This window comes from Silene latifolia, unplaced genomic scaffold (assembly GCF_048544455.1).
Source record: "Silene latifolia isolate original U9 population unplaced genomic scaffold, ASM4854445v1 scaffold_20.1, whole genome shotgun sequence".
NCBI classification, from domain to species: Eukaryota; Viridiplantae; Streptophyta; class Magnoliopsida; order Caryophyllales; family Caryophyllaceae; genus Silene; species Silene latifolia.
Window position 1 is genome coordinate 4,769,883 of NW_027413163.1, and position 20,964 is coordinate 4,790,846.

General features: G+C 38.2%; 4 protein-coding genes and 1 non-coding gene across 8 annotated transcripts; 4 read left to right on the forward strand and 1 right to left on the reverse strand.

The window, feature by feature from the left end:
- The first annotated feature begins 1,322 nt into the window (after window positions 1–1,322).
- On the forward strand, window positions 1,323–8,115 carry LOC141638375 (DNA repair endonuclease UVH1-like). Its single transcript, XM_074447772.1, has 9 exons — window positions 1,323–2,384; window positions 2,575–2,795; window positions 3,008–3,081; window positions 3,293–3,457; window positions 4,839–5,618; window positions 6,134–6,244; window positions 6,353–6,613; window positions 6,865–7,088; window positions 7,559–8,115. Exons 1-9 carry the CDS (start codon window positions 1,516–1,518, stop codon window positions 7,767–7,769), a joined length of 2,916 nt encoding a protein of 971 aa, XP_074303873.1. The 5' UTR covers window positions 1,323–1,515; the 3' UTR covers window positions 7,770–8,115.
- Window positions 8,116–8,781: 666 nt separating this feature from the next.
- On the forward strand, window positions 8,782–10,721 carry LOC141638259 (F-box/FBD/LRR-repeat protein At5g22660-like). The gene is made up of 3 exons (XM_074447666.1): window positions 8,782–9,121; window positions 9,349–9,544; window positions 9,729–10,721. The coding sequence occupies exons 1-3, from the start codon at window positions 9,028–9,030 to the stop codon at window positions 10,108–10,110; spliced, it is 672 nt and encodes a 223-aa protein (XP_074303767.1). The 5' UTR covers window positions 8,782–9,027; the 3' UTR covers window positions 10,111–10,721.
- A 1,026-nt stretch (window positions 10,722–11,747) lies between these two features.
- Window positions 11,748–11,819, forward strand: TRNAW-CCA (transfer RNA tryptophan (anticodon CCA)). Its single transcript has one exon. It is a non-coding gene; the product is annotated as a tRNA-Trp (tRNA).
- Window positions 11,820–11,994: 175 nt separating this feature from the next.
- Window positions 11,995–18,650, forward strand: LOC141638376 (subtilisin-like protease SBT2.5). Of its 4 annotated transcripts, none has more exons than XM_074447774.1 (10): window positions 11,995–12,497; window positions 12,745–12,853; window positions 12,975–13,125; window positions 13,296–13,708; window positions 14,065–14,160; window positions 14,252–14,321; window positions 14,430–14,712; window positions 14,979–15,307; window positions 17,114–17,381; window positions 17,884–18,650. In XM_074447774.1, exons 2-10 carry the CDS (start codon window positions 12,795–12,797, stop codon window positions 18,570–18,572), a joined length of 2,358 nt encoding a protein of 785 aa, XP_074303875.1. In that variant the 5' UTR covers window positions 11,995–12,497; window positions 12,745–12,794; the 3' UTR covers window positions 18,573–18,650. The 4 variants fall into 4 exon arrangements, with proteins under 4 accessions (XP_074303875.1, XP_074303876.1, XP_074303874.1 ...); XM_074447775.1 differs by having other exon boundaries at window positions 12,778–12,853; XM_074447773.1 differs by having other exon boundaries at window positions 11,995–12,853.
- A 133-nt stretch (window positions 18,651–18,783) lies between these two features.
- Window positions 18,784–20,659, reverse strand: LOC141638377 (light-harvesting complex-like protein 3 isotype 1, chloroplastic). Its single transcript, XM_074447777.1, has 3 exons — window positions 20,023–20,659; window positions 19,322–19,459; window positions 18,784–19,181 (listed from the first exon to the last, which is right to left on the reverse strand). The coding sequence occupies exons 1-3, from the start codon at window positions 20,477–20,479 to the stop codon at window positions 18,943–18,945; spliced, it is 834 nt and encodes a 277-aa protein (XP_074303878.1). The 5' UTR covers window positions 20,480–20,659; the 3' UTR covers window positions 18,784–18,942.
- Window positions 20,660–20,964: the final 305 nt, after the last annotated feature.

A 20,964-nucleotide genomic window follows, 5' to 3' on the forward strand; every position in this document is an offset into this window, starting at 1 on the left:
TGGATATAGTTATATGATAATAATCACTCATTTGAATAGTAAAAGTAACAATATTATCAACGAGATTAGTGAGAGTGGTAGAAACAACAACGGGAGTAGTGAAAAAATCAATATTAATGCGGCAATAGTGAAAGTAACAATAATTACGGCTGGAGTAGTGAAATTATCAATATTAATGTGGCAGTAACAATAATTTCGGCGGGAGTAGTGAAAGTAACAATGATTACGGGCAAGTAGTGAAATGTTATTACTATTGTTTCATTAATAAGAGTAAAATATTAATAGCGGAAGTAGTGAATTTGTCTCAAAATTTATTTCATCACAATTTTAGGATATGTTATAAAAATAATATTAATGATAAATTTATGGGTTATGTAACTTTAAGTAATTTTATTTAATGAAAAAAAAAATAATGGTAAGTAGATGTAGCTCGGGCGAAGCCGGGCACCAATACTAGTTAGATATATAGAGATGCTAATTATTTAACAAACAAAAATATAATAAGTAGGTTATAAATAATTCAAGTTAGATTCCATAATATATAATATTGCATAATTCTTTCGATTTTATTTAATGCATATATGTAATATATTTATATAAATATATAATACCCTTAAAATTACATGCCTAAGTAGTAAAAGTAATTTCGTCAGTAAAGTAAAGAATTGTAGTAACATTGGATATAGTTATATGATAGTAATTACTCATTTGAATAGTAAAAGTAACAATATTATCAACGAGATTAGTGAGAGTGATAGAAACAACAACGGGAGTAGTGAAATAATCAATATTAATGCGACAATAGTGAAAGTAACAATATTACGGCGGGAGTAATGAAATTATCAACATTAATGCGGCAGTAATGACAGTAACAATAATTACGGCGGAAGTAGTGAAAATAACAATGATTACGAGCAAGTAGTGAAATGTTATTACTATTGTTTCATTAATAAGAGTAAAATATTAATAGCGGGAGTAGTGAATTTGTCTCAAAATTTATTTCATTGTAATTTTAGGATATGTTATAAAAAAATATATTAATGATAAATTTATGGGTTATGCAACTTTAAGTAATTTTATTTAATGAAAAAAAATTTAATGATAAGTAGAGGTAGCCCGGGCGAAGCCGGACACCAATACTAGTGTTTCTTAAAAATAAGAACCAACTTTTAAATGTAATAGAAGAACTTTTAATATAAAGTTCTTGGTAACAACCTGCTAAAAACTTGTATTGCTACTGCTCTAAATGGATTAAAAACCTAATGTATTGTGAAATAAGGAGAGATACAATAATTTAGAGACAGCCGTGAACCGCATAATCAGCGTTGTTATCTTTCTAAGCGAACCGCCAACCCCCTTTCCCGCCATAAATTATTTCTCATATTCATTTTTGGGGAAGAACAAACCTAATTTACCCAATTTCCCCTCAGAAGCCCTAAAAATTAACCCAATTTTTGAAATCAAGCATCAACCCATCATTAATTTCTGCAATTAATTAAGAAAACCCCCCAAATTATGGTTCAATTTCATGAACACATAATCTCCGAACTCATTGAAGATCCAATTGGAGGTTTAGTCGTAATTTCATCCGGATTAAATCTCTCCAAACTCATCTCTACCCTTCTCTCCCTTCATTCTTCCGATCAAGGTACTCTTTTGATCCTTTCCGCAAACCCATTTCAGAGAAAATCAATCTCAATTTCAAACCCTAGTAACCCTAACCCTAGTTCCGATGAGGGTCCCGCTGAAATCACCTCCGAGCTCCCTGCCCAACAAAGGTACGCGCTTTATTCATCTGGGGGTGTTTATTTCATCACCTCTAGGATTTTGATTGTTGATTTGTTGAATTCAAAGATACCAACGTCAAAGGTATCTGGGATTATAATTATGAATGCGCATTTGCTGTCGGAGACGTCTACGGAGGCGTTTATTGTGAGGATATTGAGGTCGTTTAACAGGAGTGTGTATGTGAGGGCTTTTTCGGATAAGCCTCAGGCAATGGTGGCTGGTTTTGCGAAAGCAGAGAGGATATTGAAGTGTTTATTTGTTAGGAAGCTGCATTTGTGGCCTAGATTTCAGGTTTACGTTTCGCAAGAGCTGGAGAAAGAGCCACCTGAAGTGGTGGATATTAGGGTGCCTATGAGCTCTGCTATGCGGGTCATTCAGAAGGCGATTATTGAGGTTATGGATGCTTGTTTGAAGGAAATGAGGAGGACTAATAAGGTTGATGTCGAGGATTTGACTGTTGAAAATGGGTTGTTCAAGTCTTTTGACGAGATTATTAGGATGCAGTTGGACCCTATCTGGCATACCCTTGGTAAGAAGACGAAACAGCTGGTTTCGGATTTGAAGACATTAAGGAAGTTGTTGGATTATCTTGTTAGGTAAAACCTGAGTACTTGTGGTTTTGGCTTTAAAATTTACCATCGAGTTAAATTATGTATCTCTTAGAACTCTTCATGTAAGGTTGTATGGTTACACGAGCATAAATAAACTCATAAAATGTTGGTTGGGAACTTGCTTTCTTTGTTTTCTGCCTCAATGACATTGGCAGTTTGTAAACCTTTTGGTTAGGTATGATGCTGTGACTTACTTGAAGTATTTGGATTCACTGAGGGTTTCAGAGAGTTTCCGGTCTGTGTGGATTTTTGCTGAATCAAGTTATAAAATTTTTGAATATGCAAAGAAGCGGGTTTACCTTTTTACGAGGTCTGAAGCCGGTAATTCAAGTGGTGGACAGACTACAAAGGTGTCTGGAAAGAAGAGAAAAGCAAAGGAGGTACAAGAGAAAGAAGGTAACTGGCTCCTTACCCATCAGTTTCATTGATATGGATATCGATTATTTGAAGCTTGTTGGTTACACACATATTTTTCAATTTAATGATTTGTCACAAGTGTTGCAAAATAAACATCTAATACTTTGCGGACCTTACAAGTTTCTTTGAGTAAATGAAATTGAAATTGTCGGATTCAAACTTGTTTTGAGGATCTTTCTTTGTTTTGAAAGGAAATGGTGTTTCAAATGGACAAGTGTGTCTTCGTGAAGTTCTGGAGGAAGCGCCAAAGTGGAAGGTGTTGCGTGTGAGTGAGTGAGTTTTATTGTTCTATACTTCTATATAGTGTCATTCATTGTTGTTTAAGAATAATTTGAAATTGGATTCTTCGTGCCTTATGACACTGTGCAGGAATATACTAAGTGCAATATTTATGAAAGGTTTTACAGTTACAATAATTGATAAATATCTCCTTTCTGTATGTTAGTTTGATTTACAAAATAATTAATGTCTGCCAGGATATATTAGAGGAGATTCAGGAAGAGAGGCAGAAACAAGCATTATCAAGTGGTGAACTAGTGAATGCAATATCAGAAGAAGACAATGGAATTGTTTTAGTCGTATGCAAGGATGAACACTCTTGTATGCAGCTTGAGGATTGCATTATGAATGGCCCAAATAAGGTATTTTCATGTTCTCGCTTTCCAGTGACTATTAGAAGTTACTTGTGTTCATTGTATGCTTCTATTTTGGACGAGATTTTTTACTAGGGGCCAGTGAACCTTGTCTCTTAGTAAATTTTTATCCCACTCTCGTACACCTTTTGCTTTAGTGTGACATTTTCTCAGTTCCATTTGCACATCATTCTCCCTTTCTTTCGCCACCTTGTTCACTGCTGTGGAGAAAGATGGAGTGTTGTTCTATGCTGTGTGCATTTGTGTTTGTGCAAGTTGCTCCTGGTGGTGATTTTGAAAATCAGGTTTGCATGTTTTAGGCAGGACAAAGCTATGATTTTTAAGTTCCGGGCAGCTTATTTGTAAACTTTTTTTTTTTTTTGCGTAAATCTATAGCAGACATTCTATACGTTGAAGCGAGTAGGAGGCTTGAACTTGATGCCCTAATGTAAATAATACAACAACAACAACATCAGAGCCTTAATCCCAAAATGATTTGGGGTCGGCTGACATGAATCATCGTTTCGAACCGTCCATTGGTGAACGCACGCCTCAAAATGCGAATAAAAAAAGAGAAGATGAAAAACAAAAGGGAAGAACGAAAATATAATGGAAAGTTAAGGTAAACTTAGGGGTTTTAAAATCGAATTCCGGATTTCTTTTATAAAAACTTAAAATGTAAATCGAGAGAAAAGATTAGAACGATTTTTAAAAACGGAAATAAAATTAAGGATCCGGAATGAACCAAGTAAAATCTATAAGAAAGTGGTTGGTAAAAAAGTGCAATAAAGGAGAGAAGAATAAATAATTTAATTTCTTGAAATTAAATAAAAAACACTAAATATGTCAAAAACATCAAATACTAAAAAACCACATGTATCCTTTCCCTCCATTGTGCCCTCTCCGTCACCATACTCTCCTCCAGCCCCATAACTCTCATATCATGCTCTATCACTCTCAACCATGTCCCGATTCATGTCCATAAAATGTGACTAAGTTTTTATGCTGGCTGCCACAGACCTACCGCAACCCTCCTCCTTTATCCGGGCTTGGGACCGGCAGTGAGTGCCCGAAGACACTCACAGGCGGAGTTCCCTAATGTAAATAATACCGCAGTCATATTCATTTCTACTTGATACTATTGTAGTTGGCTACACAAATGTTGCCTTGAGGTTTGCAATTATTTTTGGGTTGAGTTTTAGCGCTTGCTACCCCTTGCTCTTTACTAGCTTCTTGCGGTTTGAGGTGTCAGCCTGGGCCCTCTATTCTAGCACATGATTGTGTTGCTGTAAATGAGTTGATGAGAATTTTTTTGCCTATCTGTGCTACTAAACATTGTTGCATGTTCTTAATGACTGCTAGTGTGATACATTGAATATTCCCTCGACAGGTTATGCAGGAAGAATGGCAAAAGTACTTGCTGAGCAAAGTAGAGTTGAAGCGTTACGAAGGAAGAACCAAGGGTACCAAAAAGAAAGCAAAAGAGCCCAAAGGTTTTGGGATACTTGACGGTGCTGTTCCTCAGACTGCTAAGGAAAATGGCGAAGCTACCAGCATAAACAAGCTGGAAAATGATGCTTTGTTGGCTGCTGCTTCAGCAATTAGGCATTTGTCCAAAAAAGAAATTGTTGATGAAGAATCTGCTCAACATGATGCTGGCAATGAAGTAAAAGGCCAGCGAAGAGAAAAGGGGAGAAGCAGAAAACGGTTGCAAGGAAAACATTTGACAGAGAGTAGCAATGCAGTGGGTGAAATAAGTGACAAATCCCGAATTGATGGTCTGGTTAATGAAGGTGAAAAGACTGATGATTGTATGTTGGTGTCGGATGGGAATGGGATTCTTAGGAAACACGCTGAACACGTTACTCCTGGTGTTCATAATAATCAAAGGCCAGTACCACCAATACATTTTCATGCTCTTGAAAGTGATCAGTGTATGCTTGATATTTTGAAGCCTTCTGTGATCATTGTCTACCATCCTGATGTCACCTTTGTCAGAGAAATAGAGGTCTATACTGCTGACCATCCCTCTAGGAAAGTGAAAGTTTATTTCCTTTTCTATGAAGAATCGACAGAGGTTCAGAAGTTTGAGGCTAGTATACGGCGTGAGAATGGAGCATTTGAATCTTTGATTAGACAGAAATCAATGATGATGATTCCCGTTAATCTGGTATGCTTTCTTGAAATGTCCACAATGATCATCATATGCTTTAAGTAGCAGTCGTGAAATATTTGGTAATATTGCTTACATGTGTTTTTCTGCTGTCAGACTGTTCTGTACATGAATATGACGTCTAATTCTGCTGTATTTCTTTTAAGGAACTTTTTTATTCTGGAAACTTTTCGAAAACTATGCTATTCTGTGTGGGTTATGAACATGCTTCAAACTTATGTTAAACTGACAGCAGTTCTTTGTGGATGAGCTGTTAGCTGTGAACATCATTTCGAGATTGTGTTTTTCCTCTGAGCAATTGTAGACATCTATAGTAAATTTATGTTCGCCAGTGTGGGCATAGCAACAGAAAAGTATAGTGAACTTCCATAGGATGAAACTTGTCCGTGCTCTGAGTCTGAACTCGGCAAATTCTGATTTTGCCAAATTTTAATTTCTCATGGCATGTCATTTTACCTTGTCATTCTGGGAGAGTTGAGATTCATATTTTTGTGTGTTTGGTTCGAATTCAGGATGATCATCTTATGGGCCTCAATTCGTCCATTGAGCCACAATCGTCACTGACTCAAAACTCAATAACCAGAAAAGCAGGTGGGAGAAAGGAAGCCGAGAAGGAAATGCAGGCACGTGAAATAATAATTCTTCTGTTCTGCAACTGGATACTTAATAAATCTCGAAATTACGAAATAACTCCTCTTTTGAGGGGTTGCTGATGTCTGTAAATTATGCAGGTTATAGTGGACATGAGAGAATTCATGAGCAGCCTTCCCAATGTCCTCCACCAGAAAGGTATGCGAATCATACCGGTGACCTTAGAAGTCGGTGATTACATCCTCTCCCCATTAATATGTGTAGAAAGGAAAAGTATTCAGGATCTCTTTGGAAGTTTCCAATCAGGGCGGCTCTATAACCAAGTTGAAACAATGGTCCGCTATTATAGAATACCTGTTCTCTTGATTGAGTTTTCCCAGGACAAGAGCTTTTCTTTTCAGGTGAACACTATTCTTTACGATCCCCAACACAATTAATTGTAGGCCATCCAATAATTGCATTTGCATCTTTGTTTTTTCAATACATGGGTGCGACTGCGTATATGCAAAATTATTATACTTTGATATGGTCAGTCTTTATAAATGGAAATTATTGGAACTCGGAACTTATACTCGATGCATTTAGTCATTTTGTTAAAAGCTTCTTCCTTAGCTTGAAACATATTGGTAATTTGGGTGTATTGGATTTGCAGTCAGCAAGTGATATTGGAGATGATGTCACTCCAAATAACATCATTTCAAAGCTTTCATTGCTAGTTTTGCATTTTCCCCGTTTGCGTATTGTCTGGTCTCGCAGTTTGCATGCCACTGCCGAGATATTCACATCTTTAAAGGCAAATCAAGATGAACCAGATGAGGCCAAGGCAATGAGAGTTGGCGTACCATCAGAGGAGGGAATTGTGGAGGATGATGTAAGGTGAGATTGCCCTCCCCTCTGTATCGTCTTCCATGTAAATATATAACTAAAATTAATTAATTGATAAATAATTTAGAAAAACAGATCTCGGTTTTGGATAATGTAAGCATGTTCACAGTAAGATGTTTTGGAAAGATGCTATTGAAAGCAACTTGTTTCAAGGTCCCGATAACAAATTAGTGAGGCGATAAAAAGTAACTCGACCTGAAAATGCCGCTACAAAAGTTGATGTTACACTTCAGGTCTTGCTTGAGGTCTAGGACCTGCTCTGACCCTAGCAAATGTCTGAAAGTACGTAATATATCCGAAATGGTCCAACCAGAAGTAACCCAAGACAGTTTTGATCTATTATTCCTGAGCATCTGAAATTGGAAAATAATGTTACCCTAAGGTCTGGCTCTGAACTGAACCTTTTTGCGTGGGTTTTGAATTATAGCTTAATACTCCATTTTTTTTATTTTTTTTTACAGAGCTGAAAACTATAACACATCAGCTGTGGAGTTTTTGAGGCGTCTGCCAGGTGTGACAGATTCCAACTACAGAGCGATAATGGATGGATGCGACAGCTTGTCGGACATGGCTCTTCTTCCAATTGAGAAGCTGGCTGATCTGATGGGTGGTCAGAAAGCAGCTCGCACTCTCCGGGAGTTTCTCGACGCCAAGTATCCAACAATGCTATGAGATGCACTGTAAACATTAAACTGTTTACAGCTTGTTTATTGCAAAAGATGTTTAGCAGTGAGAAGTGTTCCACTGCATTATAATGTCGCCTGTTGTATCATTCTTCCAAATGAGAAAGTTATCCTTTTCTCTGTTGATCCTGAAATACACAAGTTGTCCCAATTTGCTGACGGGACTCGCACTGGTTTGTTTCGAGGAGAATAAGATCATAGTTATAGTTATTTAGTTCTGTAATAAAATCATTTTTTGTATATTAACACAACGATAAATAGTTTTCCATGCGTATGTTAAATTTGTACCCGTACTTTTTTTAAATATGATGTTGGGTTTTCTGCTAATTTTACAATACCACATCTCTTGGTATTTCTTTTCTTGTGTTACTGTTAATTTTGGGTCCGTGATATTGATAAGCGCTCTAAAGTTCGTTTTCTTGTTTTGTATATTCCTGTAAATTGTGTTTGTGGGTGGGCATACTACTCGAATCTTGAATGAATTTCTGGGATTATGTTTTTTGTTGATTCATAGAAATGAGACTGAAGTTGGAATACTTGGTAAACACTCGACCCTCTTGTTTTTGTTATGAAGTTGTAATATATAGCAAGCATCTGATGAGACTATACAACTGCCATTTTTGGTCACCTCTAAACATGTAGGAGACCTAATAACTGCGACTGTTCGGACAGGACCAACAATTTACCTCATGAACTGCTGTGAGAACAAGTCTTCTATCTCCGAGATCGCGGTATATTTGACTTTGACTAATTATTTTCTTGACCTTTATGAGCCGGCAATACATATATTACTAGTTTTAATCCCGTGCAAAAATGCACGGGTTACTTTTAAAATTGTGATATTTTTTTCATGCAAAAACCAACGTTATTTTTATTAAGGAGCGTAATTGTTTACATGCAAAACTAACTCTTTTTTTTTTTTCAGGCGATTTCGATTGTTGTAATAATAATATTTATCAAAGCTATTTTTCTAGGGAAAATATATAAATCATGTAAAATAACCCAAATGTTATATTGATTGTGATACATTAGAATTGTAGATTGAAGATTTCTGAAGAATGAGAAATTAAATCTCCTAAAAAAAAGGAGTCCCAACTCCCACGTTTAAAATTAAGAAGAGCATGATTTTCTTCCCCTATTTTCAAGCAGCCAATCAAAAGTCTTTAAAAGACTTGGCTTTTATACTATAGAGATAACAGGAAAAAGTCGTTTAAAGTCGAAGCCGGCAATATATGTTATGAAGCATCATGGTATCCTCCACAATTAGGCAGTCAGTTGTTTTTGTCAACACAAGGAGCAAAAATCATCAGGATCAACAGGTTTTCCCATCAGTACATACCGGTAATATGGTTCCATTTTTTGTACTTTGTTTATGTCCTTTTTTTTTTTTTTTTTTTTTTTTTTTTTAAATCATTCCGTGACGACAAATTTAACTGAAGAATGCTAAAATACCATTTGGAAAATTAATGATCTTGGAATACTTTTTAATGGAAATAGAGTAATAGACTATGAAAATGCCAAGACGGTTAACCAGGCCACCCGGCTTGCATTACATATTTACATTTCAGGTTGTGCTGTAAAGACCATGAGACCACCTATTAAACTTGGTAAACATACAGAAGGCCCAATAAGTCAGTATTGTTCGGATAGGATCAGCAGTTTACCTGATGAATTGCTCAGTCAAATACTTTCGTTTCTACCAACAAGACATGCTGTGAGCACAAGTATTCTATCAATGGCAACACCTTTTTACATTGACAACTTGTCTTTCTTTTGAAGATGCACCACGTTATCCTTATCTGAAACAAAATGAGAGAGTAGAAATAACTCGAAGGTTTAAGGAGTTTGTTGATAAAGTTTTGGAATTGCACCAAGTCTCACTTATCAAGAAATTTAGTCTACTCTGTCGAAGCACGTATGATAATTCAGATTTGATACGATGGGTTAGTCATGCTTTACAAAAGAGTATTCAAGAGGTTCATTATGAGAGCGGCGGTCAAATTAATTGTGTGCCTGATGGCTTCTTCCTGTGTGAAACACTATTGAGTTTGAAAATGATACATCACCGGAACTGTAATATTAAAATTCCTCTTTCCGCTTGGTTGCCAAAACTGAAGATCCTTCATTTGGATCATATCATATTCTCAGATTTTGAATCAATGGAAAGATTGTTTTCTAGCTGTGGATTGCTTGAAGAATTGACTCTCAAATATTGTCAGTGTGACACCGGCAGTTATGCTAAACATCATACCGGAATACTTAAAGTGCTTATAATAGAAGATTGCTCTCTTCCGTCGGGTACATTTGAGATTAACACCCCTAATCTTTGATTCGGTGAGTATCAACTAGTAATAGTTTTGTTAATTCATAAACAACACAAGTTCTTGTGAAAGGCCGCGTTACAAATGTTGTTTCAGTTTTTCTCACTTGAAGAATTTGTTTTCCAGTGCTTTCCTGGCTGCTGTGATTGTTCAGATTACTTCCGTCCAATTGGTTGCTACTGTAACTCATTGTCAGATTTGTCACCATCTGAGGTCCCTTTTTCATGTCATGTCCAAGCGATTGAAGTACACGAATTTTGTGGGAATGAGCATTCATTCTCACTCATGGATCATCTTCTTACAAATGCGAGTCGCCTCAAGACATTGACCGTCCATATAATCACTGGTCTCGATTTGGAGGTGGAATTGGACGTCAGTAAGGAACTGCTGTTGCTTTTAAGGGCTTCAACAGAATGCGATGTAGAAGTTATATTTGGTAGTTCGAACATCACCTTAACTTCTATTCCAAGTCCAACTGTCCCAAGATAGAATTTGAGCTTCCATTCTGACACATTTAGACTTTAGAGGGAACGGAGCAGACAAATTTTCTTCTTTGAAAAAAAAAAATCGGAAGAATTCGGAAGAAAATAGCATTCTGCTTATTTTGTTAAATTTGGACAGCCACAAAACCATACAAATAAAGTGACTTGTTTATCTATTTTCTCTATTATTATGTTCATTATTAATGCTGAACCTTTTTATGCACGTAATTGCTTTTTCTAAATTTTTACAGATCAAATTGAATTAGTTTGCTAATGAATATCACCAATAAGGTATCTGCGTAATTGAAATGGTCACAAAAGGCCTGTCTGACGGAATAGACCGTCTGAACTGAGAATTTGTGTTAAAATAGATACCACTTGCATAAAATCCGATTAAAAAGCAAACGTAAACCTGTTGTTCAATCCCGCTATACTCGTGTATTTGCTTCAGCTTAGATTATTCTTCCTACAGGTGAGACTAATGATTAAGTATGGGATCCCGACTCGGGGGCATTCCATAGACCACTAAGGAAGATATTTTATCTAATCCATCTATACAGGTCCGGTTCAAGCCGAAGTTGAAAATGGTACGGAGTATGAAACTTCCCATACGTCATATTGGCAATGTCACCATTCACCATAAACTCCCCTATTCAATTTTTTGCGATCAGGTCAGGTCGAGTCAATTCAGTTTCAGGTCGCATTCACGTTCCGGTACTTGATCACCCTTTTCAAATCGGATTATTGGAAACGTTTTAGGGGGCGTTTGGTTCAAACATTAGGCATGGAATAGAATGGATTCTAACTCCAAAGAGGTATGGAGTTAGAACCCCATACATGTTTAAAGTTGTTTGGTTCAATCCGGGAATGGGAATAATAATGTGTTGGGTGGAATGGAGTTGGAACCTTGGGGAGAAAGATGGGTATGAGATTCCAAGGGGTTGGAATGGAGTTAGAATCCATCAGGTATCTAACTCCATTCCAAAATGCTCCAACCAAACATTGGAATGGCTTGAATCCATTCCAATCCATTCCAAAAGCTCCAACCAAACACCCCCTTAGTTTCATCTGATCTACACTAGAGTCTAGAGTCGTAAACAGCGTTGATGTATCCCAGTAGGCTTATAAGTTCATAAAGTTGAAAGAGAGAGAAGTAGCAACACCGGATCCGTGGCGCAATGGTAGCGCGTCTGACTCCAGATCAGAAGGTTGCGTGTTCGATTCACGTCGGGTTCAATCCCCCGGTTTAAATATGGATTACTTTTTTTACCCCGATTTCAACTTTTATTTGATGAATTTACGTATCTTTATTCCTAGATTGCCTAATGTCATCCCTGTTTTGATAAATGTAAAAGTGTGATTTGTTTACAGAATTCATTTTAGGGCGTCTTAAACAAATGACAGAACAGAACCGAGGAAGTCTTACTCAGACCATTTTCTGGGAATATACTTGGTTATGTTTATGTATGCCTATATCCAAATCCTGATTCAATTTTAATCTTTCATCCATACTCCCCGTTTGATCAATTCGCAACACAATTTTTATTACCCCTCAGTTGGTCACACTCTTTGTATCCCCTAGCATGGAGGGGCTGTAGGGGTTAATTTGAATGGACTAGTAGGACTGCATTCGCGTTTTAAGGGGTTTAAGTTTGCGTGCACAAGTTTTGGGGAGAGGTAGAATGAGAACGGAGTGTGGTGGAGAAATGTAATATGTGTGAAAGAAATTATACAAGGCTATTAAACCTGCTCCTACCCGCAATTTAGAATCATTTTCTAAGAGCTCACTCATCAATATGTAGAGGTGCACCTGCTTAATATGAACATTCAGGACTGCCCTCTTGTTTCCAGATGTTTTGATGGCTATACAGTTGTATGTGGTTAAGGCCTCGAAGGAGTGAAGCCAAGAAGTTGGTAAGAAATGTGGAATACATGGATTTATATGCATCAGAATTAGATGATTCTGATATCAGCAAGCATGTAAAAAACTCACTGCTTACCTAATTAAAGACTTTGACATAGGACGGCGTTGTATTCATTGAAATGACTATAAAATGGAGTTCAATTCCGCTCTCAGGCATTGTTGCCTCTCTTATGTCTCTTCAGTCTTTATTGTAAATTAACATTAAAATGCAACTGGTAATAACTATGTTCTTTCTAGTTAGCAGCAGTTTCTTGTGGTCTTCCGTTTCAGTGCATGCCAATGTTTTGATGGTTCTCATGGAGGGCGATTCATTTATCTCGGGGAGAACTGATCAACGCCACTCCAGGTAAACAATGATCTTTATATTATCCCATACCCATTTTTTTCCCTGAGTTTGTGCTAGAAGGTTCTTTTAGACCTTGAGCATCTAAAGTTCTAGTCATCTCAGACTCTGCAATTATTTTCAGGAATTACAATGATATTAGAATGCACAAGGAAATGATAGGTAGAGAGCATGACGTTTTATTAGAGACGCTGCTTGATTCAGGGTCATACACCAAGCTTTACAGTTACAGTCATTTGCTCAATGGATTTGCCATTCACGTCACGTCATCAAAGGTAAAGCGCCTTTCTGAAACATTTTCTGCGGTGTACTATTAGCAGTTAGTTCCTTACATCTATTAATTCAGGAAAAAAAGAACATGTTCTAGGTTTTGAATTTTGATATCACTGTATGCTAGCATTGATCTTCAACAACATTGTCACAACATTTAGTGAAATATATGCAGGCCATTAGTCGCCTACGGAATGCTACAGGAGTAAGGTCTGTCCATGAAGATGTGAAGTTAGCGAAGTTGACTACTCATACACCTGACTATTTGGGGATTCCTAGTGGTGTTTGGCCTACTTTAGGTGGTGCAAGAAGTGCCGGGGAAGGGATAGTGATAGGCATGATTGACACGGGGATTAACCCTAGCCATCCAAGCTTTGCTAGTTACCCTTCCTTCGGGGCCAATGGATCCATGAATGGTTACACTGGCAAGTTTAAAGGGAAATGTGCCACAGGTGTAATGTTTCCCTTTACTGCCTGCAATGGCAAGATAGTCGGGGCACAGTATTTTGCACGTGCAGCTATCGCTGCTGGTGACTTTAATGCAACCCGTGACTATGCTTCTCCATATGATGCGGATGGTCATGGAAGGCAAGTCACATCATTACCAACCTAACTTTGAATATTCTTGTTTTGACTACTAAGTATACACTTGGGTCGGATTCAGCTCATTTGAGTCGGGTGGTTATGGCTCGGTTTATTCGGGTTTGAGTAAAGGTTATACTGGTGATTTTGGATCGTGTCAATTCAGGTTCTGAGTCATGTTTGGGCTCTAATGTTCTATTCCTAATTCAGGTTGTTCGAGTCAGGTCACTTTGTCATGTCTACTAACTAGAATAGTTTTGGGTTAGCTACATTATCACATTGCATTTAGAATTTAGAACCAACAAAAATTATTGAATAATTTTAAGCTTGTTTTGTTTGCTGGGGAAATGTTATGTTAACAGCCATACAGCATCAACAGCTGCTGGTAACTTTGAAATACCTGTTATTGTCAATGGCTTCAATTATGGGAATGCTAGTGGCATGGCACCAGGAGCTAGGTAAGATGTCACTGATTGCAGCCGTTTTTATCCATTTACCTGCTGTAAAAACTTCCTGATACTAATGTCTAAATCACCTTTGCTTGATTAGGATTGCGGTCTACAAAGCTCTTTATACATTTGGAGGCTATATGTCAGATGTCGTGGCTGCTGTGGATCAGGTTTCTTTTAAATGGGTCGAAAGCCTCTTATTCTTTACCTTAAAACGATAACATTATGTTAAATCGTGGATGGCAGTCTCGATTCATTGACCTCTGTAACCTGTTTAGGCGGTAGAAGATGGAGTTGATATACTGAGCCTTTCTATAGGACCATCTAGTGTTCCGCCTGGGCCTTCTGCTTTCCTTAATGTCTTAGAAATGGAGCTGCTGTTTGCTACTAAAGCCGGCGTTGTTGTAATTCAAGCTGCTGGTAATGGCGGACCTTTATCTAGCTCCATTCTTTCATTCAGCCCTTGGATTACCACGGTTGCTGCCTCCATCACTGATCGCAAGTACAACAGCTCGATAATACTAGCCAACGGACAGAGCTTATCTGGCATGGGCCTTGCACGTAAATAAACCTTCTGATACTTTATCCAATCTAATAATTTATTTGTGAGTAGACTTGGCAAAATTTACCTATCCATTGAAACGGAAAAATTGACTGAAATAGACCCGGCCCCTAAATGACCGGCCTGAAAAAAAAGGACACACTTACTAACCGTGCTCGAATGACCCGTTTGCCATGTCTACTTTGCGAGTTTTATTAAGTAGGCTTACTTTGTGGGTTAAATTAATTTACTCTGGTTTACTTTTAATATGATTAAATATTTTCAGCTCCTACGCCCGGAGAAGGTCTTTATCCGATGGCTGCAGCAGCTGATGCTTGTCGGCACAATACTAGCATCGGTCTCGTTGAAAGCTGCCAGAATCCTGAGCCTTTTATTCCGCCCTTGGCTCATGGGAAGCTTATCATTTGCACCTACACCTTTGATTTTGAATTCGACTCTGCTAGCATTAGTAAAGTTGCTGAAACAATACGTAGTATCGGGGCAGCTGGATTTATCATGACAATGGATCCTGATGTAGGTTCTGAGGAAGTTAAAGGTACCACTGTCCCCTTTGCGGTTCCGGGGATTGTCCTAAACAACATTGAAGCTTCTACGGTACGTGTTATTAGAGTCGTGTTACGTGCCCTTTGGGGTTCCGGGGATTTCTCACTTTTTAGTTGATCATCTCTTTTCGAGCCATGTTTGAAAATTGAGTCTTGAAGAGTTGACACGCCTAAAACGTTAATATTTAAGACGGTCAAATTAACAATTTATATATCACAATACGTACTAATTAATACTAATTATAAACTAGTAAAGTAGCAAACAAAGGGATCGAACCTAAGAGAAGGGGGATTTTGCAATGGTGAAATTAGAACAATTGTGACAAATTAACAACAAGTATGTAAAAAGGGGTTGTTTTGGTTGGTTTTCAAAGACAAAAAGAAATTCAAATAAGAGTGAACAACAAGTAATCAAGCAATAAAGTTTTTAAGATGGAAATTTATCAAATTTAAGAGACTTAATCCGACTCAATAAAGTGAGGCACTTTAGTTATTAAAACCACTCAATCAATCCTTTTAATTAATATTATTGCCCTATTAGTGAGATTGAATCTCCAAATTCCCTTAATTAGAAGCCAATCACAAGGAAATCACACATAATAATTGACCCAACTTATTAACTCGTGGAAATCACACACATAGATTAATTAACAAGAAGATGAAGCAATAGGAATCTAATAGGTGTAATTACTCACAATGAAATCACAATTAATGAGCAATCACAACTTAATTCTCTAATGTTAATTAAACCAAGAAGAAATCACATTCATTAGTCTAATAACGAGTTGTTGCAACATGGGATTATAAGGAAATCACACTTAATAAACCCAACAACATGTAAATTAAGGAACTTGGAAAGATTAAGTAATAAGGAAATCACACTTAATCACAATAATCTAACAAGGATTCCAAAATTAAGCAATTAAATACAAGAGATTAAGAACAATAATAATAATTAAGGAAAGATTAAGGAGTCTTACAACCAAAGATTACGTTCTCCATAATAGATCTAAACCCAATTAAAAGATGAATAATTCTCCAAATTACAAAATAATTCCCAACAATGCCAAAAGATTCCTAAAACCTAATGGTGTTCAACTATTTATAGTCCTAAGATGCGGAAGATTAATGGGCTTTAAGTTAGAAGCAAACCCGTAACAAAAATTGCGGAAACCCAGATTTTTCGCACGGTGCGAATTTCTAGGCAGAAATTTCGCACGGTGCGAATTTCTAGGCAGAAATTTCGCACGGTGCGAGTTTCCTGCTAGACAACATTTTTTCCGAAGGCCATATCTCTCTCGTTACTTGGGCAAATGAGGCGTGTGACCCGCCGTTGGAAAGCTAAGAACATAAGCTTTCACCTCCACTTGGTCTTGCATCGATACGAGCTCTAGAACTCAAGATATATCCATTTGAAGTCGATCCTTATGCAAACGACGCTTCAAATCTTCAATTGCTTCATCCTTTCACTTCTTCATGTCTTAGCTAGTCTTCCTTCTTGCTTGTAGATATTTTGTACCATGGTAGACTTCAAGACATGCCTTTGCTTCCGATCATTGCTCAAAACTCCATTACTAACCCGACATTAAGAATATGATAAATGTGACGTAAATCATGTGAAACCACGTCCCAATGCCGCTTTATTATGCATAAAATAAGCTAAATAGATAGTAGAAATACGAGCCTATCAAGAGTCCCGACAGTATGTACCTATTTTCAGAAACCGTATCCTAGACCAAATATGGCCAGAGCATGACCGTTTGCTGCAGGAACTATATGATCTTGTACTTATGTGTTTTGTTGCTCTCACTTTTACAACTCTGACCAACTCTCTGATTGTTCTACATTTCATCTGAAGGCACTATGGCAGTACTACAACTCAAGGACTTTGAGGGCTAGAACGGGAAGAGCGATAGCATTCACAGCAACGGCAAAGATATTAGATGGCAGACTGGCAACTTACACGGGTCAAGTACCGATTGTAGCAGCATACTCCTCAAGAGGGCCTGATGTGAACAATGCACTTCTCCAAACAGCCGATGTCCTCAAACCCACTGTCATGGCTCCTGGAACTTCTATTTGGGCTGCCTGGAGTCCCAATAGTGAAGGAGATCAATATGCTAGAGGTATGTCTTTTTTTTCTTCAATAATTCTTAACTTTGATGAGCATAATGGGTTTTTTACGGGGGAAGGGTGGGGTATACCGGCATGGTAAAGTGCAGACCGCCAGCAATGACATGTGATAATGCCCCCAACAGGGTGGGTACTGGAGTGGAATGTGGTGGTAGGTCTTGGTCATTGGTGTTGGGGGTGGGGGATGGTGGTGGTTGTTGGTGTTGAAGTGCGATGGTAGGGAAAAGGAATCTCAAACCTTGGGGCCATAGGTGGTGTAGGACTGTAGGGTATCAAACGGAAGTATGAGGAGTAATCCTAACACGGGAAATGGGTAATGGGAATGGAACATGAGCGCTAACAAACACGATGCAAGGGAAAGAGAAAAATTCTCTTTCCCTTTCCAAGCCGCTAACCAAAGAGCCCCTTACTAATTCTCTGGGGACAATTAACTTGGCGTTTCATGAAATCCTAATATTTGTCAACTCATAATGGGCATGACTTTCCGTTTTCTAGGGCAAGATTTTGCACTAGTTTCAGGAACCAGCATGGCGACACCTCATGTCGCCGGTGTTGCTGCATTAATAATGCAAAAACACCCTCAATGGAACCCATCTGCCATTATATCAGCCATAATGACAACTACAGACGTAGCAGACAAATTTGGCAATCCCATCATGGCTCAAGAGAAGAATCAGCTATCACCAGCTACCCCCTTTGACTATGGCGCCGGGTCAATCAATCCATCTCGGGCCATTGACCCCGGTCTCGTGTTCGTCTCCAAATTCAAGCACTACATACAATTCCTGTGTGCCCTCCCAGGTGTTGATGAAGAGTCTGTGAGACGGGCCACAGGTGCTGGGTGTCCTAGTAGCAGAAAAGCTTGGGGATCTGACCTAAATACCCCTACCGTGACCATTTCTAATTTGGTGGGTACAAGGAAAGTTATAAGGACAGTGATGAATGTCGGTGAGGAGACCGAGACGTACAATGTGACGATGGTGGAGCCCACTGGCGTTAAAATGAAGGTTTCGCCACATTTATTTACCATCAGTCAGAATGCTACACGGCGACTGAAACTCGTGCTTGATGCAACTGATGCAACCAATGCTTATAGCTTTGGTCAGATGTTACTGCAGGGTAACCTGGGACATCTAGTTAGAGTGCCAGTCGCTGTGTATGTAAGTAGCATATTAGGGTCGTGAATTCCTATTTATGTTTGTAAAAGCGGAATTTGGAATTTATAGCTGTCAAATAAAAAAAAAAAATGAATTTTAAGCAAATTCTTGTATTTGGCAATCTTGCAGATAGTTTAGTGACAATCAGATCACCTTTCAGTCTTACAGAAAACCTGTATTGTTCTTTCGTTTGTGTATTCGAGCAAATTTTAAGACATACTTTGTTAAAAATAAACCATAATCCACAGAAACTCGAGGAGCTAGGATTAATCACGCATGAAAAAGTTTCTAAATGACTAACAGATAAATTGTGGGGCGAATGTTGAATTACGCCCTGCCCCGTCTTTAGGATACAAATAAAAACGTCCTTCATAAGAGAAGTTTTATACCGAAAGGATTAGTCTTTCTTGGTCTCCTCTTGCCATGTCGCTTGCCATTGCTTGTCGTAGAAAGTGGTCTCGTCTAGGAGCTTCTTTAAGTTGTCTACATCTTCATTTTTCCGGATAAACAACACACCAAGAACAGAAACAAATAGCAAAGTTTTGCAGAAAAAGTTACCCATTTGATCAACTACGCCTACACCCGTCAAGCTATCAACAAAATATGACATAAAGAAACCTATCATCGCAGCACGACCTGCCAATGAAATCACCAAGAAAATGTCACTCGGATGAAGTGCAAACAAACCGTATGTAAAATTACTTAAACGAAAGATATAACTGTCACTCTGGTTAGATATTCAGTCTTTTATGCCTAGATAAAGATAGGGAACAAACCATTGAGAAGCTCAGCCTCTGGAAGGTGGAATCTCTTGATCCATGCCCACCAGGGAATGATGGAAGTGTCGAAAAGTATAGGTTCATTATTGCTGGTTGATTCTGGGTAGGTTTCCAGCCACTTCCTCCTCTTTGCCTCTGCAGTTGATTAAACAGGAGTCAATATTCAGGTAACCAAAATCATAATGTACTAATGTCTCACTATACAGGTTCATTCAAACTCTCGATTCCCGAGCTCGAGAAAGAATAAGGATCATGACAGTTAGCATCCCCATATTCCCATGTGACTAATGTGAGGTCAAAATGAAGATCTGAAGACCAAGAAATAATACTGATATATACAAGCTAATCAAATCTCCATAACCACAAACTGAGCATGGGAATTACCAAAATATAATCCAAGTGAAAGCAATCGCACATACATACTCAAAAAGTGGACTCATCAACAGTCTTAATGAACAAATTCTTAGTCTTTAGAAACTAATCATTTGAAAGATTTGATATTTGTTATCTAGATGCTACATGCAATCTCAAACTATTGACAGAGACGGAGGGAATTGAGAAAGATAACCCTTTAAACAACATAACTTGCTAAAGTCCGCAAGCAAATCAATGATAACTATTGACGGGGACGGAAGGAGTTATAAAATGTAGTAAAGAACATGACAAATAATAGCATAGATTGAAAATTAGAAACTAACCAGCATCAATAACAGCATCCCAATTAGTAGAACCATTATTCTGAAACTGATTCAAATCCCAAGTACCATTAACCCATCTAGGATCTTTAAACTTAGTAACAGTAGCAGCAGGTTCAACAGCCTCAGTGGGACCCACAGTGTCTTCACTTTTCTCCATTTTAGGAGGTGGTGAAACATCCTTAACTTCCTCAGGTTCTGTGGTAGTGGTGGGTTCTAGAACCTTCTCTTCAGGAACATCAACAGTAGCAGTTGTAGTGGAAGAGGTGGGAATACCAGTGCCATTATCAGAAGATGAGGAAGAAGCTCTAATAGACAAATGGGTTTTTCTGGGTTTGTTGAAAGGAAGGAGATTAAGATAAGGTTTGTGGGTAAGATGATGGTGGTTGTGGATATGGGGTTTTGAAGAGTGAGGGGAGAGAGTGGGAGATGGGGAAGAAGAGAGTAAGGCCATTGTCATTTGGTGGTTGTGTGAAGTGATTGGCTAATTTATGGGAGGAAGAGAGGAGAGGATTGTTGTGTACTTGGAAAAGCTCTCAAAAGAGAGCATGGGATTATTGCAAGAATACAAAATACTTTTGGTTTTGAGATCATTGGCTCATCTTCACTATTTAATCCTTCCTTATTTTCAGTTTTGGACATGTTAGTGTAGGCATAGTTGGTATAGGTGGTATAGGTACTTAGGTAGAGTAGGCGTTGGGCCGTGCCGTGGCTGCCCGGTTATCGGCCCATCGTGCCTTCCTCAAAAATGGCCCGGCCCAGGCCCAATCACCCCAACCCTCGCTGTGGCCTGCTCTTGGCATGCCCACTTTCGTGCTCGGGTCGTGCCTGGCTGGTGAGCCGGAGTCGTATGCCCCAAAAATAATTAATAAAGTCCTATTACCTTAACTATATAGTAGAGGTAAGTCGAGTGTCGAATCCACAAGGAAGGCGATGTAATTAATG

Coding starts and splice junctions, on each gene's coding strand:
- LOC141638375 (XM_074447772.1), top strand. CDS start 1,516: ATGGTTCAATTTCATGAACACATAATCTCCGAACTCATTGAAGATCCA. Junction 5,619..6,133: donor TGATGATTCCCGTTAATCTG/GTATGCTTTCTT, acceptor GTTCGAATTCAG/GATGATCATCTTATGGGCCT. Junction 6,245..6,352: donor AAGCCGAGAAGGAAATGCAG/GCACGTGAAATA, acceptor TAAATTATGCAG/GTTATAGTGGACATGAGAGA.
- LOC141638259 (XM_074447666.1), top strand. CDS start 9,028: ATGGTATCCTCCACAATTAGGCAGTCAGTTGTTTTTGTCAACACAAGG. Junction 9,122..9,348: donor TTTCCCATCAGTACATACCG/GTAATATGGTTC, acceptor TTTACATTTCAG/GTTGTGCTGTAAAGACCATG. Junction 9,545..9,728: donor CCTTTTTACATTGACAACTT/GTCTTTCTTTTG, acceptor ACGATGGGTTAG/TCATGCTTTACAAAAGAGTA.
- LOC141638376 (XM_074447773.1), top strand. CDS start 12,714: ATGCAACTGGTAATAACTATGTTCTTTCTAGTTAGCAGCAGTTTCTTG. Junction 13,709..14,064: donor GATGCGGATGGTCATGGAAG/GCAAGTCACATC, acceptor TTATGTTAACAG/CCATACAGCATCAACAGCTG. Junction 14,161..14,251: donor GGCATGGCACCAGGAGCTAG/GTAAGATGTCAC, acceptor TTGCTTGATTAG/GATTGCGGTCTACAAAGCTC.
- LOC141638377 (XM_074447777.1), bottom strand. CDS start 20,479: ATGACAATGGCCTTACTCTCTTCTTCCCCATCTCCCACTCTCTCCCCT. Junction 19,460..20,022: donor GGATGCTGTTATTGATGCTG/GTTAGTTTCTAA, acceptor AATCAACTGCAG/AGGCAAAGAGGAGGAAGTGG. Junction 19,182..19,321: donor AGAGGCTGAGCTTCTCAATG/GTTTGTTCCCTA, acceptor TTTCATTGGCAG/GTCGTGCTGCGATGATAGGT.